Below are 27,144 nucleotides of genomic sequence, written 5' to 3' on the forward strand. Positions count from 1 at the left end.
CACCTGCCCACGGCCCTCCTCGCACACACACCTGCCCACGGCCCTCCTCGCACACACGCACGCACCTGCCCACCGCCCTCCTCGCACACACGCACACACAGGAGCTCGGGACGCCGGTCAGCCGGGTCCCCGAGGAAGCCCGTCTTCACCACGGCCCCCACATCTCACGGTAACGGACTTGCGCTTCCGGAAACCTCTCTCCCGAGCTCCGGACCCGTATCTCCGGCCAACTGTGACGTCTACGTGTCCCCTACTGCTGAGCCGCCTTCCCCCGCGGATCTGCCCTGGCCGGTGACACCGCCACCCGCACAGAGCCCCGCCGGACCTGCCGCCCGGAACGCCCCGCGGACGCGGCGCCTCACACCTACGCCGGGCCTCGCCAGCGGCTTCCCGGCCGCCCCGGCCTGCAGCGGCTCCCTGTGCCGGCCGGAGCTCGTGAAGACGCCACCGCGGTCCCGCCACCGCGACGCGCCTGCCCGCTCCCACGACCGGCAGGCGAGAACCGCGCTGGCTCCCCAGCAGCGCCCGCAGGCGCCCGTCGACCCCGTCCCTCCCGCGGCCGCGGCTCCGACACCGCCTCGCCCGCACCTGCGGCCCGCCCGGCCCCGCACGCCGCCTCGTCACGGGGCCGGCGACCCCGACCCGGCCCGCGACGGGCAGAGGGCGACGCGGGGCCACCTACCATTCTCCCCACGCCGCGTGCGTGAGCCGGCCCCGGCTTTGTGCGCAGGCGCAGCCGGCCGTCTCCGCCCTCGTCCTCAGGCGCCCGCGGCCTCGGGCTGACGGACGCTCGCCCGGGGGCGCCGGCCACGGTCCCCGCGGGACTCCAGCTCCCGGCGTGCACTGCGCCGCCCGAGGGCCGACGGGACTCGCGCCTCTCTCTGCTCAGCTCCCGGCGTCCGGCCTCTCTCGAAGGGGCCGCGCCTCGCTCTTTCGGAGTCGTCGCTGGCCTGCAGCTGCCAGGCCACACGCCGGCCGGGAGGAGCTCTTGGGACAAGCTGGGCGACAGGTCGGGCCACGGAACTCCAGCTCCCGGCGCGCACCGCGCCGCCCCGTGCCCGGCCTCTTAAAGCGGCCTCGGCCGCTGACGGGCGCGCGTCGCGGGAGCCGGCGCTGCAGCGCGGGCGGCGGCCGGTCCCTCCCCTCCGGCCCCGGGGCCGCCTGGGAAGGGATGCGGGCGAGACCGCGCCCGCCGCGCCCCTCGGCTCCGGGCGCCGCGCAGCTGGGCTGAGGCTGCTCGGGGTCGGGGACGGTGATGCTCGGCTGCACGTCCTGGCGCGGCCGCCCGGCCCGGTGAGCGCTGCGAGGTGCACTCGGGTAAGCGTGCGGGGAGCCCCGACCCCGCGGCGCCGCGGCTCCTTCTCGGGGCGCCCCTCCTCTGCCCTGGGGCTCCTTTCTCGGGGCGCCCCTTCTCCGCCCCGGCCCCAGTGGCCGCTCCGGGGGGTGTCTGGCGTCTGACGTCGGGTCTCCCGGGTAGGGCCGAAGTTTAGCTCGGAAACCTGGGTCCCGGGAGTGCGGTTTCCCGCAGCGCAGGCGTCGAGTTCCCCGTGCGGGGTCCGGAGCCTTCTGGTCGGCGTGGGCAGTCCCACGACGGGGCGACTGGGGTGATGGCACCCCCCGGGGCGGGGGCTCGGCGGGTTCGTTCCCTCCTGCGCCTGGGGCCGTCCCAGCCCGGGCCGAGAGGGCGGCATTTCCTCCCCCCTCCTCCTCCTCTCCCTGCCCCCTCCCCCCTGCCCCCTCCTCCCTGCCCCTCCCCCTCCCTTCTCTCCCTCCTCCTCTCCTCCCACCTCCCTCTTCTTCCTCCTCCTCTCCTTTCCCTGCTCTTTTCCCCTCCCCCCGCAGCTCCTCCTGCCTCTCCCCTGTGTGCGGCTGTTGGCCCTGCTTCTTGGTTCGTGGATCTTACCTGTATCACCTGAATAAACAAACGTAATGGCTATTTAAACATCCTTTTGGAACACTGTTAAGACGCCAAGGCTCACATATTATAAATTGTGATTACTTACTGTTCAACCTTTTAATATTTGTACGATTTCCTGATCATCATTTCGATTAGAACATCTTACAGGTCTTCCATCTTTCTCTTATGTTACCAATGTTTGTTAAAGAATACCTTAGTGGTTGGATTACTTAGTGAAATATTTGGTTTTTCTAGAGGTTTAACTTAACACTCAATACTCTGAAGGTTTTAATGTCTTTAAAAATTATCTTTCTCTTCCCATCTTTCTTAACTTGTTCTATTGTTTTACTAATTAGATATGAATAATATAATATCCATGAATCATATACTTATTTGGCAACCATAAATTTGTAGGGTTATAAATGCTCTATCTTTAAGAAATAGGCCGAGTCCGGTGGCGCATGCCTGTAATCCTAGCACTCTGGGAGGCTGAGGCTGGAGGATTGCTTGAGCCCAGGAGTTTGAGGTTGCTGTGAGCTAGGCTGACGCCACGGCACTCTAGCCTGGGAAACAGAGTGAGACTCTGTTTCAAGGAAAAAAAAAAAAGAAATATACTTTGGAGTTTAAAATAGGTTTTTAAAGTTAAGTGCATCACAAATTAGATTGAGGCAAATTATTTCTATTGAGAGTTTTTCTGTCTTTCATCGATGTCTCCCTTTTTTGCTTACTCAAATACTGTGTTGTGCTGAACTTGGAAATGTTCACGGTACCGTGAAAAAACTAAAATTTTAAGTCATTTACTACAAATAATCATATTTTCCTTATTCCATGGGAAGCTAAGTAACTCTGTATTACACATTAATCTTGCCCTGGCCACGCCTACACCATTTGCCCAGAGAATTTTCCTCTCCACAGCCCCAGCTCATCATTGTCTGTAAATGCCTGCCCACCCCATCCTCTCAGGGCACATCCACACACATGCACACGCACACACATGCACTCTGGGGCCCGACTCGGAGTGGGCTGTCTTGTCCTGCCCACTGTGATGCAGCCTGGCACAGTCGGGCGAGGGAGTCAGCCAGATAGAGACCTTTGCATTTTCTGCATTGCAGCCTTAGCATCTGCCTGAAGGTGGCTGCTTAATAAATACTTGTGAGATGCATAAATCAGATTCCTTTTCTGCAGTTTGGTCTGGTGAGTGCTGTGGCAGTGGGTCCAGCTGGCCTGAGGAAGACAGAAGGGCTCCTTTGGCTACAGGAAGCAGAGACCGAAGTGGAGTGCAGAGGTCCCCAAACTCAAACCTCATCCCACCCTCACCCTAGCACTGGAGAAGATCTAGGGGCTGCCTCGGCATCTCCTGCAGGCATTCCGTGAAGTATCCTGAGGGCTGCATGTTTTCCCGGGAGAAGGTGCTATTCACTTAGCCCAGGAGGCAGAAGAATAAGGAAGGAGTCTTTAACTTTGGTGGCTTTACTTTGAAAAAGCCTAATCTTGGATAACATTGCTGTGCTTTGCTACTAAGCTTTTTATGCAGTAAATGATAATGTGACATTGCTGAATTACTAAAAATTTTCAATAGAATAAGAGCAATGTGATTTTTTATGTAAAATGATACTGAACTAGAAGTATTAGAAGTTCTTTGGTTTTTGTTTTTGAGTAGGCTTCATAGTGAATCCGGTTGCCTTTCTATTCTAAATCATTTAAGGTACTTATTACAAATATTTTTCTTCTTAATCAAATAATCTCAACAGTTTTACAGTAAATTTTTTGATTCCTGTTCTGTGTCTATATAAACAAGCAAAACACATTAGAAATGTGGCAAAGTTAGACGTATTTCGATTCGTGTTTTCGTGTATGTAATATGAAAATTCAGGGTGTGTGCACGGCATTGATTGTGCTGTTGCTCCAGATGAAAAGCAATTTTGAGTTTTACTGTAGCAGAAAATCTTTGCTTCTATTTAGGCATTGCCTAATTGCCTAGTTTAAAACATTAAAAAAATGTCATGGGGACGGTTTCCCTGCTCTGCAGTTAAGTGGTGATCACTACACCTAATGAGGGTTTTGTGGGAAATAGGAAGCATTTATATAGAATTTTTAAAACTTTATTTTGATATTGTTAGGTCCAGAGCTGAGAGGGAGACACACGAAGCCTCGTGTAGCAAAATAATGTTTATTTGTGCATCTGGGTGCTGATGGGTGGAGGCCGAAAAGAGCGTCCACCCGGAGGGAGGGGAGAGCCTTGGGTTTTATAGCGGGTTTTTCTGGGGGAGTGAGCCACAGGGCCAGAACAGCAGCTGTAATAAATTCTTTTCAAACAACAGGGAGGAGTAAGGAAAGTAAGTTGTTCCCCTCTTGTGTTCCATTCCTTTACCTCCCTGGGGGTCTGGCAAAGGCTACTGCGTAATACACCCCTAGGCAGGGGAGAGTGGTGGGTTTTATAGGAGGTTTGGGTGGAAGTTTGGGGAGGGTGAATTTTTTAAGCCTAACAGATGTAATTATAGATTCACATACAGTTGTAAGATACAATACAGAGGAATCCTGCAGAGTGGATTGCTCCAGTGTTTGCTCCAGTGGTAGCCGTTGCAAAACTGGTGTAAGCAGGAAATTGCCGTTGTTAGAATCCATTGACCTGGTGAGATCGCACCATATGCACACGCGTGTGTGTCTGGACCTGTGCCGTCAGCATTATCACCTGTGTAGATTCATGTCAAGACACGGGACATTTCCATTCCATGAGGTTCTCCCTATCACAGCCACCTCCCCGCCCTTCCCTAACCCCTGACAGCCACTAATCTGCTCCCCATCTCTGTTATATAAATAGAATCACACAGTAGGTGACCTTGTATTCACTCAGCCTCGAGATCTGTCCAAGTTGTGTATGTTTAAGAATTCACTATAAAAACGTGTGTACTTAAGAATTCTTTATAAAAACACAAATCCAAAGTGTCTTTTTAGTAATTAAAAAAAATAACAAAATAACACTGAAGCTAAAGATATTTACTCACACACAAAAAACTTACTACTGTTAACAGGAAAAAAAAGCCAAATTCTGTAAAATAATTTAAAGAGATTTACTCTGAGCCAAATTTGAAGACCATGACCCGGAGCCAGGGTCAAGAAGTCTTGAGCAAGTGGATTCAGTGTGGCTGGGTTACAGTTTGGTTTTATACATTTCAGGGAGACAGGGGTTACAGGTAAAGTCACAAATCAATATATGGGGGACATACCCTGGTTTGTCCTGAAAAGGTGGGCCATCTAGAAGCTGGGGGCTCTTACAGGTTATAGGTGGGCTTAAAGATTCTTTGACTTGTAATTGTTTAAATACATGAAGCTTTATCTAAAACCTTGGAATGTTTTGAGATAAGAAGCTGTTAATCAGAGACAAGCCACCTGACATCTATTTGTTGTGTAAATTGAGGACCTGCAGGTGTGTCTCACTGACCCTTCTGTCTGTTAATAGGTTATAAAGGATGTCCCCAAGAAGGGAGGGGTCATGATGAGGCAAGTCTGACCTCCCGCCTCCTGGCAGGCAATTTAGTTGTAGGATATTCCCATGGCTAAGAGGGGGTCTGTTCAGTCAGCCAGTGGGAGGTGAGCCTTAAGATTTTATTTTAGTTCACACTTGTCATTTCTGAACATCAGTGACGTTTGTTGTCTGACACAGTAGCATCTTCAGGATCTACTGAGGTGCATATAATTTAGCCCTCACTAAATAATCTGGCTTGTAGGCTTGTTGAGTTCTCAGGTTTGTTTTTCATAAAGCTTGTCTGTCTCTTTGTGTTGGCTGTTATTTTTTGCTTTGGTCAGCATGCTGTCTCCAGAAATTCCACACTCATTTTTGCTGTATCTAATCTGCTTTGCCTGGGGAACCAGATTAAACCTACAGGAATTGGATGAAATTATAGATGATATTTTAGTAGCCAGATCTCCAGGTAGCAGAAATGTTGGTATATTTGACGGTTGAGTAGTAATTCTTGACGTGACTACCTATTGGATGCTGCTGTTAAGAATGATTAGATGGTATGTAATAAAGTTTTGTTGTTTCCTTTAAGCTATAAATCGTGTGTAAATAAGAGGCAGGTTTTGGTTCTTTTTCTTGTTTGGCTCAGCTACTGTGACCGGTGATCTCCTAGCAGCAGAGGTGTCCACGGAATCAGGCTGTTCCCGGCCACGTCCCGTGGATGCTAGTTAGAGCAGATGGCCCTCTGCCTCTCTTGTTCATCACTTCTTCCTCTCTCCATCTGTTTTCCAGCCTCTGAGTTGTTCTTTCTCCATGACCTTTGCTGCCCGTGACCAGTAGCTTCCACTTGCTCCTCCAAAAAACGCTCCTTCCTATCGGGGTCCAGCCCTGCCCTCTGCCTGTCACCAGCTAGGCCCCGTGGCCACAGCGGCACTGAAACCTCTCACTCGTCCAAAAATAATTTTCAGAAAGCAGATTCCTGTCTATGCTACACATGCAAGGACAAATTAATATATATTACTTTAGTTCTTCCTAAAGAGAGGAAGAGAAGGAGAATGAACTTGGATGATAGAAAATGTTGAACATTTCATAAAGCCCTAGAGATCCAGGTATGGTTCTATTTTTGTGATTTTTTTTTTTTTTTAAATCCTTGATGACTTACTAGCATTTAACTGTAGACTGACTTTGGAAATTTGGAAAAATTCCAAATTATTTTAGAAAGCAAGCAAAGTGGCAGAGCAAGCTCATAGTGGCTGAGAAGATTCCATTTCTGGAATGATAGTGACATGGTTTCTCCAGGCAACCACTGGTCTGTGATGGGGAAGCCGATGGTATTTTCTGGCCTTTGATATATGGACCCTCTTAAGTAGATTAGATTTGGAGTAGCTAAATACTCCAAATGAGTGAGGCTAAGTTTTCTTTTTAAAAAATTGCCTTTAAACTTTTAAATTCAGATGTAACTAAACCTTTAATCTCCACTCATTACCAGGTACCATAAAAGGTACATTAACATTCAGCATTTGATTTCAGTCTGTGTTCAGATGTTGATATTAATCTAGGAAAAATAACATCTTCTTCAGAAAGGTGACAGTGTTCTGGCCCTGATATGTAATGCTTTAACTCTGATCTCAGTAGGAATGATTCATTGTTTAACTGTATGTGACAATCTCTTTCAGCTGAACATGCGTCTCTAAAATGCCAGGTCAACACAGCAGGAATCTGTGGATCGCCTCACCCCGTGCTCCATCCCCAGATCATGAAGATCGCAGGGGACCGTGTCTTCTGGATGCTGCTTGTCCTGCTCCCGCTGGCAGCCCGGGCTGCGGACCATGCGGAGGTGGCGAGGCACGTGATCAAGCTGCACCGGGGAAGGGGCGCAGCCCTCGCCCAGAGGAAGCAGTGGGTGCTGGACGGCTGCAGGAAGCTCTCGGGGCTGCTTCGTCAGAAGAACGTGGTTCTGAACAAACTGAAAAGTGCCATCAGAGTGGTGGAAAAAGATGTTGGCCTGTCTAAGGAAGAGAAACTGTTCCAGGTGCACACATTTGAAATTTTCCAGAAGGAACTGAATGAAAGTGAAAATTCCGTTTTCCAGGCTATCCACGGCCTGCAGAGGGCCCTGCAGGGAGATTACAAGGATGTTGTGAACATGAAGGAGAGCAGCCGGCAGCGACTGGAGGCCCTGCGAGAGGCAGCCATAAAGGTCAGGCCTCCCACGGCCACGCCTGAGCCGGGAGCAGCGGGAGGGGGATGCGGACACTGCGCATGTCTCAGCTGGTGTCGCCTGTTCCTGGGACATCACACCTAGAAAGTCTCTGACATGAGGGAGAATTTTTCCCTTTTGCGTAATAATGTAGTTACCACTTCTAGAAAGAGCCGGTCTCTAATGCTTTTCTTGGGGCAATTTTCTCTTTTTGGGGAAATTGCTGGGTAATTCAAAGAGTTACTCAAGTTGTACTAATAAACTGATGTGGAAATAAACATATTTATAACTACAGTCAACATTTTGCCAAGTTTCTGCAGGAATTCCTGTTAATGTGAAGTTTGACTTTCTTTAATGTGATTTTATTGAAAAAACGTTAAAATTAATTTAAACAAATGCATACATTTAATTAAGGACTTTGACCAAATATGCTTTTGAAATGGCCAGAAGAAACTGACCATTTTAAGCTGTATCACATGTGATCCTATTTATGCTACTTACTTTAAAGCCGTCATTTCTTGAGCAGCTGGTACATGCCAGGCTCCTTGCCAAGCCCTGTGAATATAAAATATGATTTCATTTTCATAGAAAAGTCTGTGGTATTACACAGCTTTGAAAGTAGAGAAAATATAGACTGATTAAGCTTTCTTTACCAAAATACGTTATTTTGTGATAGAAATATAATCATCAGGCTAGTATTTAATCACGGTTTTCAGTAATCCTGCTGTAGTTGTCTTGCCTCTGTCGTACATGTGCGAACCCTGGACTCCTGTCGTGCGCTAGGAACAAGCCACAGCGCTGTCTCTGAGCAGATGTCACTGTCTTACAGGATCCTCTGGATAGTTGAGACATTCCTTGGTTTTATTATAAATAGGAATACTTCTTGGGGTCCAGATTTGGGGTTGTTTCATTATACATAGAGAACAAATATTAGTTTGAATAACATTGGCTCAAATATGCACACTTGATAGCACTTGAACAGCATTTTCAACTTGCACCAGTTCCTACCTCCTATTTCTGAGACTCTCCAGGTACTGGCGACCTGCAGCTGTGGTCAGACGTGCAGGTATGTGCTAGACCTGCAGCTGTGGTCAGACGTGCAGCTGTGTGCTAGACCTGCCGCTATGTGCTAGACCTGCCGCTGTGGTCAGATGTGCAGGTGTGTGCTAGACCTGCAGCTGTGGTCAGACGTGCAGCTGTGTGCTAGACCTGCCGCTGTGTGCTAGACCTACAGCTGTGGTCAGATGTGCACGTGTGTGCTAGACCTGCAGCTGTGGTCAGACGTGCAGCTGTGTGCTAGACCTGCCGCTGTGTGCTAGACCTACAGCTGTGGTCAGATGTGCAGGTGTGTGCTAGACCTACAGCTGTGGTCAGATGTGCAGGTGTGTGCTAGACCTGCAGCTGTGGTCCAGGCCTGTAGCCATGTGCCAGACCTGCAGCTGTGTGCTAGACCTGCACGTGTGTGCTAGACCTGCAGCTGTGTGTTAGACCTGCACGTGTGTGCTAGACCTGCAGCTGTGGTCAGACCTGCACGTGTGTGCTAGACCTGCAGCTGTGGTCAGACCTGCACGTGTGTGCTAGACCTGCAGCTGTGGTCAGACCTGCACGTGTGTGCTAGACCTGCAGCTGTGGTCAGACCTGCACGTGTGTGCTAGACCTGCAGCCGTGTGCCTGTGCTCTCCTGGCACTGGCCTTTGCTGCTGGACCCCAACTCTGCCCCACCTGTTTAGATGCGAATGCAAGTTTAACATGAGGTTATTGACTAAATATGGTATATAAATACATTTACTAAATTTCATTACTACACCACCCATTAATTTCCCAAATAAATAATGCTGTCACAATCTACATGGTTTTTGGAACAATTTTCCCGTTGTAACCGTAATTTGACTGTGTGTATCCTGTGTAGAAATTGAGACAGTAGCATAGTACTCAAGTATCACATCTCTTTTTAAAGTACAGCTGCACCTCACACACAGGGTAGGTCTGGTGCTGTAACATAAACGGTTCAGAAAGTGATTTCTTTGTGACTAGATGGCCTGCAGATGCCACGTTTACATTTGTTGGTGTGCGTGTGCATAGCTTTCCCGAGACAGGTGCTAAACCCAGTTACGTTTGGATGACTAGGACGCTTGCCTACCCTAGCTGACCACGGTCAGCGTCACACGTACAGGAATGTGGCCTTTGGCTGAGGGAGCAGACGGACTGATTACAGTCAGGCCAGGTACCGGAGTGGATACAAGAATGTCATGTCCTGGTTTATTTCTTAGTAAATCTAACTCTTCGTTTTTCACAAATGAATAGGAAGAAACAGAATATGTGGAACTTCTGGCAGCAGAAAAACATCAAGCTGAAGCTCTTAAAAATATGCAACATCAAAACAAAAGTTTATCCATCCTCGATGAGATTCTTGAAGATGTACGGAAGGCGGCAGACCGTTTAGAGGAGGAGATAGAAGAGCATGCCTTCGACGACAACAAATCGGTAAGCAGCGTTGCAGGGCTGCGCCCGCACCCCTGCGCTGCTCACTGCTGGGCCTGTGTGTTTGACGGTGTTCTCGGGTGTGTTCTCAGCGTAGAGGGGAAGCGAAGGCAAGCTGGGACACTCCTGCCTCACAGGGGGAGAGCTGATTTGGTCTCCGGGAAGAAAGAGATCCTTGGTTTCCTCCTCGTGTTTCTAACGCTGCAGTCTGCCCCGCCCCAGCCTGGCCCTGCAGGGGGACTGGGTGGCCTTGGTGTCTGAAGCAGGATTTCACCCTGCTGGCCGGCCTAGTATGTTTACGATTCTAAAGAAAATCGACTGTGGGTCTTGGTGTGGACTCACAAAAGGGTTAGGTAATAAAAACAAATCAGAATAAGATTAGTAAGACAGGAGAGAGAATAAAAATGCAGTGAAAGAAACAGGGTATTTAAAAAATTTACTAATTAGAGGAAAACTCATAAGTATTTTAAGGGCTATGAAATTTTGAAAGAATATGCCCTACATCAGGTAAAGTAGATATTTGGAAGCAGCAGAACTTGTAAGCCTTTGTACCCTTAAATTCTCTCTCTTTTTTTTTTTTTTGAGACAGAGTCTCACTCTGTTGCCCGGGCTAGAGTGCCATGGCGTCAGCCTAGCTCACAGCAACCTCGGACTCCTGGGCTCAAGCAATCCTCCTGCCTCAGCCTCCCAAGTAGCTGGGATTACAGGCGTGTGCCACCATGCCCGGCTAATTTTTCTGTATATATTTTTAGCTGTCCATATCATTTTTTTCTATTTTTGGTAGAGGCGAGGTTTGCTCTTGCTCAGGCTGGCCTCGAACTCCTGACCTCAAGCCATCCTCCCGCCTCGGCCTCCCAGAGTGCTAGGATTACAGGCGGGAGCCACCGCGCCCAGCCCCTTAAATTCTTTAATTGAAAAAAATGTCCAAGTTCTTGCTAATGAATGCTGACCTTTCATCACATTTGACAGAATCCTGAGACTATTTCTGCCCTCCGTCTGTTCAGCGTTTACTCTCTGAAAACTGAGGTCGAAGCATTGAGCTAATTCTAGTTGCTTTTGGTGCCCCCAGGTGAAAGGGGTCAACGTGGAGGCTGTGCTGAGGGTGGAGGAGGAAGAGGCGGGCGCCAAGCGCAACGTGACGCGAGGAGAGGGCGAGGGTGGCCTGGGGCTCAGCATGCTGATCGACTCCCAGAACAACCAGTACATCCTGACCAAGCCCAGAGACGCCACCATCCCGCGTGCGGACCCGCACTTCATAAAGGTAGAGCGCGCGGCCCCCGCATCCGTGGGGCTGAGGCTCGTCCCCTGAGGGCTGCGCTGGGTGCACAGCCGCCTCCTGAAGAGACTCCACCAGAATTCCCTGCGTGTTCTGTGGTTTGAGACATCCTCTCTTAATTTCTAATTTTTCTTTCTAAAGGAAGAGGGCATTTTGATATTTAAAATGAAAATCTTGTTTTGGAGAATTTGGAAGACTTTCTGAAATTAGGAGTTATTGTAATGGGATGACAGCCTCAGCCTTCTCAAAACTGTTTTCACTAAAATAAACGCTCCTTACAAGGTAGAGAGTTTTGGCTGTGGAGTCGAGCGTGGCTTCGCTTAGACTGGGGTGTGGAGTGTGGACCCCTCCAGTGGTGCCTCCGGAGGGAGTGAGTTTGGATCTGAGTCCTCCCTGGAGACCGGCTAGTCGGGGCTGTGCCGCTAGGCAGTTGCGGTGGAGAGCATCCTGGTTCCAGGCCAGCCCTCGGGAGTGATCACCCCGGGGGTGACAGGGTGCAGCCCCCGCAATCGCCTGGTCTCTGGCGAGACTCCCTAACCCTGGAAGTTTGTACGGAACAGGAAGGAAGCCAGGGACTGTAGTCTTAAAGACGATGGGCTCCTGCAGGTGCCGATGGTCTCGAATCCGCAGGGGCATCCCTGTCCTTGTGTGGCTGGGACGGGCACAGGGGCTCAGGTCTGCAGTATTGAACCTCTGCTAATGGCCTGGAATCCACAGGGGCATCCCTGTCCTTGTGTGGCTGGGACGGGCACAGGGGCTCAGGTCTGCAGTGTTGAACCTCTGCTAATGGCCTGGAATCCACAGGGGCATCCCTGTCCTTGTGTGGCTGGGACGGGCACAGGGGCTCAGGTCTGCAGTGTTGAACCTCTGCTAATGGCCTGGAATCCACAGGGGCATCCCTGTCCTTGTGTGGCTGGGACGGGCACAGGGGCTCAGGTCTGCAGTATTGAACCTCTGCTAATGGCCTGGAATCCACAGGGGCATCCCTGTCCTTGTGTGGCTGGGACGGGCACAGGGGCTCAGGTCTGCAGTGTTGAACCTCTGCTAATGGCCTGGAATCCGCAGGGGCATCCCTGTCCTTGTGTGGCTGGGACGGGCACAGGGGCTCAGGTCTGCAGTGTTGAACCTCTGCTAATGGCCTGGAATCCGCAGGGGCATCCCTGTCCTTGTGTGGCTGGGACGGGCACGGGGGGCTCAGGTCTGCAGTGTTGAACCTCTGCTAATGGCCTGGAATCCGCAGGGGCATCCCTGTCCTTGTGTGGCTGGGACGGGCACAGGGGCTCAGGTCTGCAGTGTTGAACCTCTGCTAATGGCCTGGAATCCGCAGGGGCATCCCTGTCCTTGTGTGGCTGGGACGGGCACGGGGGGCTCAGGTCTGCAGTGTTGAACCTCTGCTAATGGCCTGGAATCCGCAGGGGCATCCCTGTCCTTGTGTGGCTGGGATGGGCACGGGGGCTCAGGTCTGCAGTGTTGAACCTCTGCTAATGGCCTGGAATCCGCAGGGGCATCCCTGTCCTTGTGTGGCTGGGACGGGCACAGGGGCTCAGGTCTGCAGTGTTGAACCTCTGCTAATGGCCTGGAATCCGCAGGGGCATCCCTGTCCTTGTGTGGCTGGGACGGGCACGGGGGGCTCAGGTCTGCAGTGTTGAACCTCTGCTAATGGCCTGGAATCCGCAGGGGCATCCCTGTCCTTGTGTGGCTGGGACGGGCACAGGGGCTCAGGTCTGCAGTGTTGAACCTCTGCTAATGGCCTGGAATCCGCAGGGGCATCCCTGTCCTTGTGTGGCTGGGACGGGCACAGGGGCTCAGGTCTGCAGTGTTGAACCTCTGCTAATGGCCTGGAATCCGCAGGGGCATCCCTGTCCTTGTGTGGCTGGGACGGGCACGGGGGGCTCAGGTCTGCAGTGTTGAACCTCTGCTAATGGCCTGGAATCCGCAGGGGCATCCCTGTCCTTGTGTGGCTGGGACGGGCACAGGGGCTCAGGTCTGCAGTGTTGAACCTCTGCTAATGGCCTGGAATCCGCAGGGGCATCCCTGTCCTTGTGTGGCTGGGACGGGCACGGGGGGCTCAGGTCTGCAGTGTTGAACCTCTGCTAATGGCCTGGAATCCGCAGGGGCATCCCTGTCCTTGTGTGGCTGGGATGGGCACGGGGGGCTCAGGTCTGCAGTGTTGAACCTCTGCTAATGGCCTGGAATCCGCAGGGGCATCGCTGTCCTTGTGTGGCTGGGACGGGCACGGGGGGCTCAGGTCTGCAGTATTGAACCTCTGCTAATGGCCTGGAATCCACAGGGGCATCCCTGTCCTTGTGTGGCTGGGATGGGCACGGGGGGCTCAGGTCTGCAGTGTTGAACCTCTGCTAATGGCCTGGAATCCACAGGGGCATCCCTGTCCTTGTGTGGCTGGGATGGGCACGGGGGGCTCGGGTCTGCGGGTTGCTTATCTTAGTGCCTGTGCAGGGTGGGCGTCTCCACTGGAAGTCAGTCCTTCCTCCCTTTGTAACGAATAACTAGTTTCTGGGGAGACGTACCGAGACTGTACACGCCTCGTTGCCCTCACACCCACCCACAGCTGCAGCACCCGCGGTGCCCCTGCCTGCCCCAGGGGTTGGGTGATGGCTGCGTTGACTTCACCTGGGGGGAGAACCAGTGGGGGAGGCAGGACACAGAGCTCTGCCGTTTCCCACCTTGGAAATCCCTGTGGAATTCTAGTCCTCAGAATTCTTACAACGCTCTTACGGGGCTGAAGCAAAACAGAAAAACTTTGCTGTATAGTCAGCCCTGTGTGTCTACCGGTTCCACATCCTTGAATTTAGTTATTTGTAGATAGAAAATATTCAGGAAGAAAACAATAAAGAGTAACAATGCAATAAAAAATACAAAGTAAGAAAAATATCTGTGACAGCTATTTACGTAGAATTTACTCTGTGTCAGGTACCCTGAGTAATGCAGGGACCACATAAAGAGTGGGGCAGGGGTGGGGGTCGGCTGCAAGTATGAGGCCGTTCCGTGTCGGGGCTCGAGCACCGGAGAGTTTGTTGTCTGGCCGTGGGCGTGCGGGGAGGGTCCCAGAGCCAGTCCCCTGAGGATACCAAGGGGCGGCTGTGATCGTGAGGCCTTCAGGAGCTCCCCCCACCTGCTCCCAGAACGTGCTCTGCTGTTTGCAGCGTCTCTGACGGGAGTGCATCTGCCCTTCGTTCCCGTGGATGGAATCAGGGAACTGCTGTCAGCCAGCCCTTCCTCCGCAACTGCTGCGCCGGATTTCTGTGTTGCTTATTTATGCTGTTGTCACACTAGGACATCGTGACCATAGGAATGCTGTCTTTGCCTTGCGGCTGGCTGTGCACAGCCATCGGCCTGCCCACCATGTTCGGTTACATCATGTGCGGTGTGCTGCTGGGACCCTCAGGGCTGAACAGTATCAAGGTAAGAACAACATTTGACTGTTTCAGTGTCTGGTTAACAGAATACAAAAGAGATGTTCACGAAGATTAAAAAGTTTTGAACTTGAATTAACGCAGATAAGTTTCTTAGAAACCGTACAAAACAAGACATCCTTTCCGGCTTCATAAGGAGTCTTCTCTGAAGCACAAGGAAGTCGTTATGTGTTGGGGAAGGAGTCACTTAACCAGAAAGACAACGCTGTTCGTGTCTTTAAGTCATGTTAGTTTTAGAGCTCCTTTTTCTAGTCTTGTGAGGGACCAGGTTATTCAGACCCTTCACACACTGAGAGCAACTAAAAATGCTGCGTCAAATGAACTTTTAAGCGTTTCCTAACATGTGGGAAAACTAGTGACAAGCCCCAGCCCAGAGAGGCCTCTGGCAGCGAGGCTGTTTGCTGGAGGGGCTGACTGAGCCCACGGGTGGCAGTGCTGGTGGGCACAAGGGTCCCCAAGCTTTCAGGGGCTTCCGAGAGTGTGGTCTGAATGCACACAAGTGGGAGCGGCAGGGACAGGCAGGGACAGGGTGCTGTGCCGGGTGAGGCCCTGCACGGAGGGAACGGCGCACAGCAGGGGGCGGCTGGGACCCAGGAGGGTGCTGCTCCCCAGGCCACCTCCCCTGTGCTGACCGCCAGGCCTGAGCCGGCTCTGGGCCCCGCAGGTTCCCCAGACAGCAGGACAGGGAGGTCTGAGGCAGGATTCACACAAAAGCAGTCTGGACAGCAAGTGAGCTCTGGCCGGGGACAGGGGCTTGTCCAGCGGCCCCCCAGGAGCAGTTCACGGGGCCGAGGGCAGCTGCAGACCTGCGTGGGGGTGCCTGAGGGCAGGGTTCACCGTGGCAGAGATGTGTCTGGGGAGAATGGCTATTTTAATTTTTTGATTAGGTATTTTTCACAGATTCAAAACAATATAAAAAGCCATAGGTGAGAAATTTCTTTCTGCCCTTGTCCCACCTTCCCTTCCAGAGTCTTTGCAACTAAAAGCAAATACAAATTATTTCTTTTCCTTTCCTTTTTTTTTTTTTTTTTTTGAGACAATGTCACTTTGTTGCCCTGGCTAGAGTGAGTGCTGTGGCATCAGCCTAGCTCACAGCAACCTCAAACTCCTGGGTTTAAGCGATCCTACTGCCTCAGCCTCCCGAGTAGCTGGGACTACAGGCATGCGCCACCATGCCCGGCTAATTTTTTCTATATATATTTTAGTTGGCCAGCTAATTTGTTTCTATTTTTAGTAGAGACGGGGTCTTGCTCTTGCTCAGGCCAGTCTCGAACTCCTGAGCTCGAGCAATCCACCCGCCTCGGCCTCCCAGAGGGCTAGGATTACAGGCGTGAGCCACTGCGCCCGGCCTTTTTTTTTTTGAGACAGAGTCTCACTGTTGGCCGGGCTAGAGTGAGTGCCGTGGCGTCAGCCTAGCTCACAGCAACCTTGACTCCTGGGCTCAAGCGATCCTCCTGCCTCAGCCTCCCGAGTAGCTGGGACTACAGGCATGCACCATCATGCCTGGCTAATTTTTCTATTTTTCGTAGAGATGGCGTCTCACTCTTGCTGAGGCTGATCTCAAACTCCTGACCTCAAGCCATCCTCCTGCCTCAGCCTCCCAGAGAGCTGGGATCAAATGCATGAGCCACTGCGCCTGGCTCTTTCCTTTCTTTTCTTATGGGAAAATATGCAAGAAGTGAGGCTAGCGAAGAAGTGAGGCCAAATGACCGGGTACTATTTACAGCTGGGTACTGTAAATACTGTAATTCTTAACAAATCAGAAATATTGTGGAAAATGATGTGATTACAAATAAACCAAGATAGAAATCCAAGTGCATACTGGCCAAAAGTGTGAAGTGGTTAAAGGACGAAGCACACAGGTGGTCGCCAACTTACTCTGGCTCGACTTCGGGTGTTGTGACTGCGATGGGCCCATCAGGGCACTGCCCGTCGTAAGCCGGGAAGCATCTGTAACTGCACCAAAACATTCGTCCTTTCCTAGAAGGAAGCTGATAGACTTTCACGGATTACGTTGAGAAATGCAGGTTTTAGTATATTATTTTGAAGTCATAAGTTACACAGTCTGATTTTACAAAGGGAAGAAAGGAAAAAGTAGCAATGAAGCATAGTAACCGGAAGACAAAGGCAGTAAGAGCAAATGGCTGTCGTGGTAATACATGTAAATGGATGAACTCCCCTTTTGAAAGAGCAGGTTTGCAGAGGGCGTCAGGAAAGAGCACTGTGAACAAGGGTCAGTGAGAATGAGGGGCCGCGGAGGCCGGAAGGAAAGGAGGACACATGGGCAGAAGCAGGGCAGGGTTCCCACCCGTCTGTCCCGAAACAGCCCCGCCAGCTCACGGGGGCTGGGGCAGCGTGTGGGTGCTGGGACACGGCACCGGGGCCGCTGCACGTTTTAAACAGTTGAGCAAACAGTAGCCGCCACAAACTCTCACCGGTGAGTAGGGGAATGTGGCGGTTGTAGACAGCATCCTCTAGTGGGATCCCCTCAAAGTAAACATCCGACGAGGAATCAAAACAAACAGAAACCCGTGGGGGTGGCCAACTGGCCCTCACGGGAAAGTTTCCATCCCGGACTTGTTAAGCACCAAACTCAAGTTCGTGCCTCCCCTGCCCCAGGAAGGCCAAGGGGAGGAACTCGTGAAGGTTGAAGCAGCTGTGAATTTGAAAATAGGTGAGCCCATGAGCTAGTTCTTGTAAAATAAAAGGAAATTAAATGTTCCTCTAGCTAATCAGGAAAAAAAAATCTATGATCAGAAAGTCAAAATTATTTCAGATATAGAAGAAATTCAAAGAATTGGTTTCTTTAAAAAAATACTGTTTTTTTTTTTGGTGATATTCTCACTGAGTATGTAAGTACGTGATTGTTCAGTTAAGTATACTTAATATACTAAACATAAAATTATATGGTTTTAAATTTTCTTGTTTTTCAGTCTATTGTACAAGTGGAGACATTAGGAGAATTTGGGGTGTTTTTTACTCTTTTTCTTGTTGGCTTAGAATTTTCTCCAGAAAAGCTGAGAAAGGTAAGGACTGTTGCCTCTAAGCAACTTCATATCATACGGTTTGGTTTGTTCACTTTTAACTTCTATTGACGGTTTGGCTATCAATTAAATATTTTTAGCATAGAATATGATATTTCAGTTTGGTATTATTTTTTGAACATAAATTCAAAAAGATAACAAATATTAAGTTTGAAAAAGTGGAATTTCAGTGAATAACTGGAATTAGCTTTCATGTGGCTAATTTCAGAAAAGGTGTGAGAAGTAACATGTTTGAACTTTAATGTACGGGTCCCCCCATCAATGCGCAAAACTGTGAGAGGGTGAAATGTCATGAAGATTGAATATTCAGTGTTTTACCCTAGAAAAACCTCCTGCCTTGGAAGTGAGTTAATGACAAGGTACTTTGCTGATGCAAAGCGCAGTGGGCGGGGCAGTGACACCCGGGCACGGCGCCCCTTGCCCTCGGCGCCCCTTGCCCTTGGCGCCAGCCACGGTGCTGGCACCAGGTTAGCGGAAGTTTCTAAATGACCATGAGGGGCGATGACACAGACATTCTGGAACCAGACTGGTGACAGTCACAACACACGCCCTTTCTGGAGAGCCGTCCAGCTGTTTAACTTAAGAGCCTTTGGCCCAGTGGTTCTTTTGTGTCTCTGTGCAAAGGACAGAATCAAATAAATATGCATTAAACAAAAATTTACCTGCAAATATTTTCAGGCCCTCATTGTAGCATTTTTAGGAAGGATCGGAAGCATCTTGAGCGTCTAGTTGGTGCTCAGCTGAACTGTGACGACGACTTGGTGGAATACTAAGTTGCCATGAAAATAGTACATGAGCATATAGTAACAGAAATAATGGTTACAATGCTAAGTTTGAAAAAAGATGAGCATATAACATGACGATGGCAATCTAAAAGAAGCACAGATATGTGGGGAAAAAACAGAAAATAAATATACCAAATAACCATGGATAAATTTTTTTCTTCATATTTTCTAAATTTTCTATGCTAATCAGTATATACTTTGTTATATGATAGTGAGAAATAAACTTTTAAAGTCTTGTGTTTGCTTTCAAGAGTGGCTGCTCTGATTTCACTGACATCTTTTTTATATTCTTTTCCCGTTTGTTTCCTGGGTTGTCTGCCGCCAGGACCTTCTGCGTCCCTCACCTTCTCTCTTTCCGTTTCTGTTAAAGCCTCACTCACCTCTCTTTCCGCGCGGATCCCTCTCACGTTCCTTTGAATGCTTCTCAACATAAGCGTCCTCAGGAGGTCTCATGAATTACTATCCCGTTCCTTCCTTGTTTCTGGTATGCAAAGCCCGGGAGTTAATTTCTGAAGGCAAAGGTTAAAGGAAATTGCCCTTTCCTGGGCCCTGGAGGAAAGCAGCCCCATCCTCCGGCAGCTGTGGTGGGAGGGGACAGCTGGGTGGTGGCTGCAGCGTCACCTGGGGCTGCTGCCTGTCCTAGTGCAGTGAGTTCAACCTGGAGAGGTTTGTGGCCGGCGACTTGGCGCAGACGCCACGGGGAGGGATGCGGCGTCTGCCGTCCCCTGAAGGGGGCTCAGCAAGGCCTCCGCCCCACGACTGCCGTGCCCTCACCCACACGGGGAGGACTTTGGAAAAGTACGGTTTCTTCTGGCTCTGAATTTACATGATTTATATTTTTCTCCGCTGTAGTACTCAGTTAAACAACATAAGGTAGTGTTATGTCACCTCATGTTAACACGATAACTCTAACCAGTGTGGAGGCAGTGTGGCCCTATCAGCGTTGATGCTGTTTAAGTCACGCTCTGGGGGCTTCGCACCCAGCTGCTCGCCGTCTGTGCCTGGTGGCGTTGACGTGGCGTGGGAGGAAGTGTGTGCTGGACGCGGGCGAGATGCTTAGGGCTCGGGGGATGTCTGCTGGTGGAGAGACGTCGAGCCCTTCTGTGAGTGCTCTGACGTGCACCTGGCTTGGTGACAAGCCCTCGTCGAATCTCCTAGGGACAAGAACTTGCGCACCCAGCTGTTGAGGCTTTGCTGTTGCCACCTGGCGGTGGCCCTTAGCACAGCACACGCTCGGGTTCGCCAGGGCTGCACCTGACTGCTCTTTTAGTCCAAGGGCTCGGATTGCAGAAGGTTTACATCTACCTAACAAACTGCGTTGCTCAGTAACCTATTTATTACTCAGGTGTAAACACATGACAGCTTTAGCACAGCCTGGAGTAACCGGGGGCTCCAACCATGTGCCTCCCTCTTGTGGTGGACAGATTATTTCACTGGGGGGTTTAAAATGGTAATAATTGCTAGAAAGGCCCTCTGAGGACTTGAGCAGAATCTCCTGAGCGTCTGGTTAGAAACCGTCCCCAACACTGGGGTCTACGACAACTCCCCTCACCTGATGCCAAGGAGGGTCTCGGCGCCCTGTTCCAGGGCACGAGTCGTCACACACTGCCTCACGGGCGCCCTTCTGGCTCGACTTAGACTCCTCTTTAAGTCTTCTCTCATGAGTCTATTAGTTTCTGCTTCTCTCTAAACAGACGCTACAGTCACTGGGGGCGGAGTTACAGTTTCCTCTTCCGTATCTAACTCGTTCTCCCACCGAATGCTTGCTGAGCTCCTGTCATGTCTGACCCTCCAGAAGCTGTGGGAGTGAGGTGAAGTGTGACACAGACACGCCCTACCCTGGGGACTACGTGTTGAGATTTCAGAAGCACGAGTCTTAGGAAAAGGAAGAAGAAAAGAACTTGAGAGGTGGCACCGGAGGTGGGGGTCCCAGGGCAGAGGGCGCAGGGCCACGGCCCGCGGGCTTGCTGTGCTCTGCATGCGATATGCGCGAGGTCACCTGGCATCCCGCCAGATGCAGACCCTGACCTGGGGGCCTGGGGCCTGCGTTCCCAACAGTCCACGAGCCCCACGCCGGACAGGAAGCTTCTAAGAGCTCTTGCCTGTCATTTCCCACCGGCCCCTCCACACCTCGCCTCGCAGGCAGGTGGGCTCCGGGCCTCCCGGCCACGGCGTGGAAAGACGCTTCCTGACGCGGTCAAAGGTTTGTCTGGTGATGACCCTGAAATAACTTAATCTTGCCCTTTCCCTTCACAGATGTGGAGACTAAGGCTAGGGAGTTCCCACCTACCCAAGGTATGAGCTTGTTAGCAACAGAGCTAGGCCTGAAGCCCAGGTGTCCCTTGAGGGTCCGGCCTGTGTCAGAGCTGGTGAGCGCTTCCTACAGGAGCAGCCACCTGCACCCCGAGCCCCGCAGTGCGACGTGGTCTCTGCTCAGAAACCCCGGGAGCCTGTGCCAGGCGCTGTGTGCAACCCCCGCTGTCCCCCGGGTCCCCACTGTCACGCTCTGCGGGGGGCCTGGATTGGGTGCCCGGTGCGAGTGGAGCGCTGGCTGTGCCTGGGGGCGCAGCGAAGGGTGGGCTCAGGCGAGTGCTGGAAGCAGAGCAGGTGAGCTCCAGCCTAATTCCTGTGTCAGTACGTGATGCTCGTGTTTTCTAGACACCAGCTAGTTTGTGTTATCGCGTCTCTTCAGGTAGATCGAAAGCCCTCGAGGGTTGGGGTCGCAAGCCGGTTCCTCTGTGAGGTTTGGCCTGGGGCCTTCGTGGCACCTAGTAAGTGCTCGTTTGAGTGTCAGTGACTCAGGGTTTGTTTGCTGCGTGGCTCCAGGTGAGCTTGGCCAGCTGCCTCACCTCTGTGCGCCTCACTGTTTTCATCTGAAAGTGTGGGACCTGGCGCTCCCGACCTCTGAGGTTAGATTTTGTTTGTTTATAGCTGTGGGGGAGAACGTACATGTGCAGTGTCACGTGTGTGTGGTGCGTGTGCGACAGCCCCTGTGACGATGCCTGGCACACGTAAGCCTTGTCAGGTATTTGTTGTGTCAAGGATATGATGTTGGATGTGTGACCCCAGAGTCGCTCCCTAAACGATCAGGTGTGTGTCCTTTACTGGACAGGTACACGTATGACCTCTGTATGGTGCGAGGCAGGAGGCTGCGTGCCGTCACTAACATGTGCAATGTGCTCTCTTTAAGGTGTGGAAGATTTCCTTGCAAGGGCCGTGCTGCATGACCCTGTTAATGGTCGCGTTTGGCTTGCTATGGGGGCACCTGTTACAGATCCGACCCACACAGAGCGTCTTTATTTCCACCTGCCTGTCCTTGTCCAGCACACCCTTGGTGTCCCGCTTCCTCGCGGGCAGTGCCCGGGGGGATAAAGAAGGTAGGTGCTGGCGTGTTCCAAGCACATGGAGTTGCTATTCGTGTGGCTGGAATTCATGGTCGCAGGCCAGTGGGGGACGGTGGGTCTGTCCCCTCCTGGGGCCTCGCGGGCAGGTGGGGTGTCTGGGCACATCCGGGAGCCAGACGTCCCCCAAAGGCGGCTTCTCCAGACTGCACTCCTCCTCTGGACTGAGGAGCGCCCTGCACACCCCTGCAGGCTGGTCAAGGGCCAGAGAGGAAGTGACCAAGGTGGAAAGAAGCCAGTCCACACTGAGCAGTGTCCTGGATGGGGGGGGGAGCTTGAGAGACTAGTGCCACTCTTTCTCTGCTTCAGTCCTGGCAAGTCCTGGGCATGGACAGGCTCTTGGTACTTCTTTCCTATAAAGTCGAGGTGCTTTGGTAACCAAAGGTTTCACCGACTCTTACTCTTGGCTGTGGTTTGATCTGAGTCTGAGAGACGTCTCTGTCTACTCTGGGGGTGAAGCTGGGCTTGCTGGGGCTGCCGTGGGGAGCGCTGGCTTCTTGCTCAGGTGAACCGTCACCGTGCTCTGTGGTAGTAAAATACAGGGCCAAAATGTCATGTAACTTCACACGGATCCTCACTGCACTGAACACACAGCGGAAGAGAAAGCATGAACAGAGAAAACACGGGTCCTCACTGCACTGAACACACAGCGGAAGAGAAAGCGCAAGCCGAGAAAACCGCAGCGGTGTGGCCGCCTGCCCAGCAGAGCGACGCTGCCCCAGAGTGCTCCCTGCATGACCTGGGAGTTGGGGGACTTTCTGCCGGGGAAAGGAGGGTGAGAAACCCCCTAAAACTCTGCTGCCTCCTCCTGGACCCACGGGAGCAGTGGGACATGGATGCAGCCTACCCGGCCCCAGTAGTGTCTGGACCAGCTGCCCCTGCACCAGGGCTGGTCCATGTGTTCCTGTGGGCTGCCGCAGGCAAATCCCCTCATGAGACCTAAACAAAGCCTGACCGGGCTGACCCCAGAGGGACCGAGTGTGAGAGCAGCTCACACCTGGGCTCACCTGCACTCGTGAAGAAATCTCTTGCTGGAAAAGGCTGCTACTAATCTCAACAGTCACAAAATGAATTCCCCTTATTATAGAAAACCTTAATAAATGGCAAAATAAGCACGCTTGCAACATGGGAAACATATGTGAAGGAATCTGTTCAGACAGGAGATAGGACAGCATGTGTAAGAAACATGGAGGCTCGAGAGGAGGGCAGGGCAGGAGTCCTGGGAGGCAGCAGAGAAAACTCCTGGCGGGTATTCAGAATGGAGAGAGACATGCGCCCTTAGGTTGAAAGTGTATCTCCAAAACTGGACAGAAAAACGGAAATAAATTCACCCTGGATTATGTCATGATACAACAGCAGAGCCCCAAGGACAAGGGAAAAATCTCGGCACCTGTCCGAAAAGACCGGTGGTCTCGAGAGGACAGCAGGGCGACTGATGGTGACATCTGGGCAACATCGGTGGTGCAAGACAGGGAGGAACACGACACCTCCACGCGCCAGGTGAGGACAGGCCACACGGGCCCAGCGCAAGTGCTGTTGCCGAGGGCTGAGATGAAGACGGGACGTGGCGGCACCGGCCACCCTGCAGCCACGGTGCCAGGGCAGGTGGGCGCCGCAGGAAGACACAGAAGCAGAGGGAGAGTGCAGCGTGGAAACGGGAGCGAGGGCATTTAAACTGCTTGGTAAAAGGAATGGAAAAACAGGAAAAAATTAGAATGCTTATAGTGGTGATAAGCACAAAAATTAAACTAGTGCGAAGTATAGAAAAAGATGAAAATGTTAGAAGTGGTGAGTCTTCAGTTTTTAATATTAGGTAATTATATATGAAATGTCCAATTTTGAATCAAAAGTATAATTTAGTATATCTCAAACAAGAAGCAGTACAATTAACCAAGTATGCACCTAAACTATCGACACAGTTTTGCCATCTTCACAGTAGCTTGTTCATGCCAGCAGCAAAGCAGCCTGGAGAGCGAGTGGCGATGAAATCACAAAAGACATTTTCACAGCTTGTTGAGAACTGAATATTTTTCCTTGCGAGAAGTGGTCCAAAGCCTGGAAGAAGTGGCAGTCAGCTGGTGCAAGGTCTGGTGAATACGGTGGATGACAGAGAGTTTCCAAGTCCAGCCTCTGTAGTTTGAGCAGCGTTGTTTGTGCGACATGTGGTTGAGCGTTGTCTTGCAAGAGGATTGTACTGTCTCCATCGACCAGTCTTTGCTGCTTCATCGCAAGCATGCTCATCATTGCATCCAGCTGGTTGCAGTGAACATCCGCTGTCATGGATTGAACAGGTTTCATGAAGCTGCAGTGGCTAATACCAGCACAGGACCACCAAACACACATCATTAACTTTTTTTTGATGACTGTTCAGTTTTGGACTGCCTAAAGGCGGTTCATCTCTATCCAGCCGTTGTGCTGTACACTTGCTATTGTCAAAAAGAATCCATTTTTCATCACACGTAACAATACTGTGTGGAAATGGTTTTCCTTTATGTAGTGATAGCAGAGAAAGGCAAGCTTGGAGATGATTTCTCTTCTGACACTTGTTTAATTCATGCAGAAGCATCTATCCAGCTTCTTTACCTTGCTGATTTGTTTCAAATGGAACAATATTGTTGGCATATTGTTGGAACAATGATGTCAGACCTTGCTGCTAATCCACACGTAGGTTGAGATGGATTCGCTTCCACTACAGCTTTCAGCTCATCCTTATCCACCTTGGTCTCAGGTCGCCCACGTGGCTCATTTTCAAGATTAAAGCACCAGAACAGAACTTCTCAAACCATCCATGTGCTGTGCGTTCATCAGCCACGTCCTTCCCAAGCACTTTGTTGATATTTCGAGCTGTCTGCCCTGCATTGGTTCCATGACAGAACAAATATTCAAAAATAACACAAATTTTTGACTTATCCACAGTCTCACAGAAATTGCTCAGCCTGGTGTGACCATCAGGTCAGCGCATCCCGGGGTGCAGCCGAGGTGCTTTGCTCGCCAGCAGCTCAGTCGTGTGCAAGTCTGTCAGGCCCCCCGAAAGGGTTGCCTGAACCTGTCATCAAATGAGATTTCTGCTGGCAGTAAGGGTTTTTGTTTTTGTTGAGTTCTGATTTTTATGTAAGCTTATTCTTTGAGACTGGTCTTTAAAAATCTGTTAATACCAATAGTTTTTTTAAAAATAAAAAATACCTTGTTTTGGGGTAGGGGTGGGGGTGGGGGTGGGGGGATGGGGATGCCAGTTTAATTTTCAGAAGCACATTTGAAGAGTCCAAGGCCAGCATTGTGTGATCAACATGGAGCCATTTGGAGGCGTGTGCACTGTGTTGAATTCATGAAAAACGTGGCACTTCCCTTTCTTCCTACCGGCCGGCACGGTGACAGCCGTGGGTCCAGTCTGTCCACCGAGCCTGCATGTGCCTCACCGGGAGGGGTGTTCACTGGGGTGGGGCTAGGGCTGCACAGGTGGGACACGGACGGGCTGAGGCAGCCTCTCTGGGCAGCTCGGGGAAGGGGCACAGGTCAGAGGCGAAGCTGCTCCCTGTGTTTCTGGGCACAGAGCGAGGCTGGTGTGACTGTCCGAGCCTGTGTCTCCTGTTAGTCCACGTTGTCTCTTTGGAATCGCCTTTTCCCGTAAGCGTTCCGTTCTGCCTCAGTCGTCAGTTCTGCACTCGCAGCATTGTTTGTAGTATTTATTGCTTTATCATCCTTTGATGCTGCAGGGTCTGGTGCTGTCCCGTTTCATTCCTGATGTTGGCTCTTTGCATCTTCTTTCTTTCCCCTTTGTTAGTCTTTCTAGGGGCCTGGCAGTTTAGTAAGCAGTGGACAGAAAACATTCTGGTGATTTGCGTCACAAAAAGTTTCTGGTCATTAAAGTGCTTCCGTGTTCTCTGAGATTTTAAAGTCTCAAGTACCAGGTTATTTGAATTATCGTGGAAATGCTCACAACGACTGCATGTTGACTGCGGACGTTAACCGCGGTGACCCTGTGTCTTCAGTCACCTCTCTCCCTGCGCAGGCGACATTGACTACAGCACGGTGCTGCTGGGGATGCTGGTGATGCAGGACGTGCAGCTGGGGCTGTTCATAGCCGTCCTGCCAACTCTCATCCAGGCAGGGGCCGGCGCCTCCACCAGGTAAGCGTCTGCTGGACACGGTTTGTTGTTTACTTTAAAATCATTTGTGTATAACAATCCTCTTTAGCACCTTTTCCCAGAGAGATGTTCAGAGTTCACGTGGCACAGGCCCGTGAGCACAGAAGGGTGTAGGTTACCCTGTGTGTAAAATACGTTCCGAGGACGCCAGCCAGAAAATTGGCAGGACTGGAAAGCCTAGGTGCCCTGTGAAGTGTAGGGGAATTTGCTTGTGGCATAGGACTAAAAGCTCGGGTTTGTTTTAAGCAAATATGCTGTAATTTATGCACATAAATATTGTCCCTTATGTGTCTCTGGAGGCTGCATTTATTACGTCTCTTGCAATATAAGGATACAACTGGTCCAAAGTTAGCAGACTTTGTAGAAATTTCTTTTGGAACCAGTTTGAATGCTAAGACCTGTCTGGTGTACTTCATTTCTTCCTTTCTAATCTGATCACTTCAGGTTTTTCCTGCCGTCTTGCACTGGCTGGGATTCCCAGCGCCGTGTTGAGCAAGGTCACGTGAGAGGGCACCTTGCCTTGCCCTTGACTGCGGGGGGGCTGACTCTCACCGTTGAGCATGCCGTTAGCTGGAGGTTTTCATAAATATTCTTTGTCAAGATGAGGAAGTTGCCCTCTGTCCATTTGCTGACAGTGTTTATCACTGGATTTTGTCAGATGCTTTCTCTGTACCAGTTGATATGGTCGTGTACTTTTTCTTCTTTGGCTAGTGGACGTGGTGGAAAACAGTGATTGAGGTGTTTTGTTTTTTTTTCTTTTGAGACAGAGTCTCGCTCTGTTGCCTGGGCTAGAGTGCCGTGGTGTCAGCCTAGCTCACAGCAACCTCAGACTCCTGGGCTCAAGCGATCCTCCTGCCTCAGCCTCCCGAGTAGCTGGGACTACAGGCATGTGCCACCATGCCTGGCTAATTTTTTCTATATATTTTTAGTTGTCCAAATCATTTCTTTCTATTTTTAGTAGAGACGGTTCTCACTCTTGCTCAGGCTGGTCTCGAACTCCTGACCTTGAGCGATCCACCCA

At 51.1% G+C, this 27,144-nt stretch overlaps 2 protein-coding genes across 5 annotated transcripts in view; one reads left to right on the top strand and one right to left on the bottom strand.

Moving 5' to 3' along the window:
* DCUN1D2 (defective in cullin neddylation 1 domain containing 2) overlaps nt 1-806 on the bottom strand; it is a 37,001-nt gene extending 36,195 nt beyond the window's left edge. The window contains exon 1 of the mRNA XM_045566698.1: nt 683-806. Coding sequence (XP_045422654.1) covers nt 683-685 — 3 coding nt within the window. The 5' untranslated portion in view covers nt 686-806. The remainder of the gene's footprint in view (nt 1-682) is intronic.
* Nucleotides 807-1,151: 345 nt separating this feature from the next.
* Nucleotides 1,152-27,144, top strand: part of TMCO3 (transmembrane and coiled-coil domains 3) — a 41,684-nt gene continuing 15,691 nt past the window's right edge. The window contains exons 1-9 of one of the 4 annotated variants that reach the window (XM_045566706.1): nt 1,152-1,317; nt 6,150-6,466; nt 7,034-7,557; nt 9,862-10,041; nt 11,108-11,299; nt 14,609-14,737; nt 17,682-17,774; nt 21,768-21,954; nt 25,988-26,105. In XM_045566706.1, coding sequence (XP_045422662.1) covers nt 7,114-7,557; nt 9,862-10,041; nt 11,108-11,299; nt 14,609-14,737; nt 17,682-17,774; nt 21,768-21,954; nt 25,988-26,105 — 1,343 coding nt within the window. In that variant the 5' untranslated portion in view covers nt 1,152-1,317; nt 6,150-6,466; nt 7,034-7,113. The remainder of the gene's footprint in view (nt 1,318-6,149; nt 6,467-7,033; nt 7,558-9,861; nt 10,042-11,107; nt 11,300-14,608; nt 14,738-17,681; nt 17,775-21,767; nt 21,955-25,987; nt 26,106-27,144) is intronic. The other 3 variants (XM_045566702.1, XM_045566705.1, XM_045566703.1) reach the window with 3 other exon arrangements.

This window comes from Lemur catta, chromosome 13 (assembly GCF_020740605.2).
Source record: "Lemur catta isolate mLemCat1 chromosome 13, mLemCat1.pri, whole genome shotgun sequence".
NCBI classification, from domain to species: domain Eukaryota; kingdom Metazoa; phylum Chordata; class Mammalia; order Primates; family Lemuridae; genus Lemur; species Lemur catta.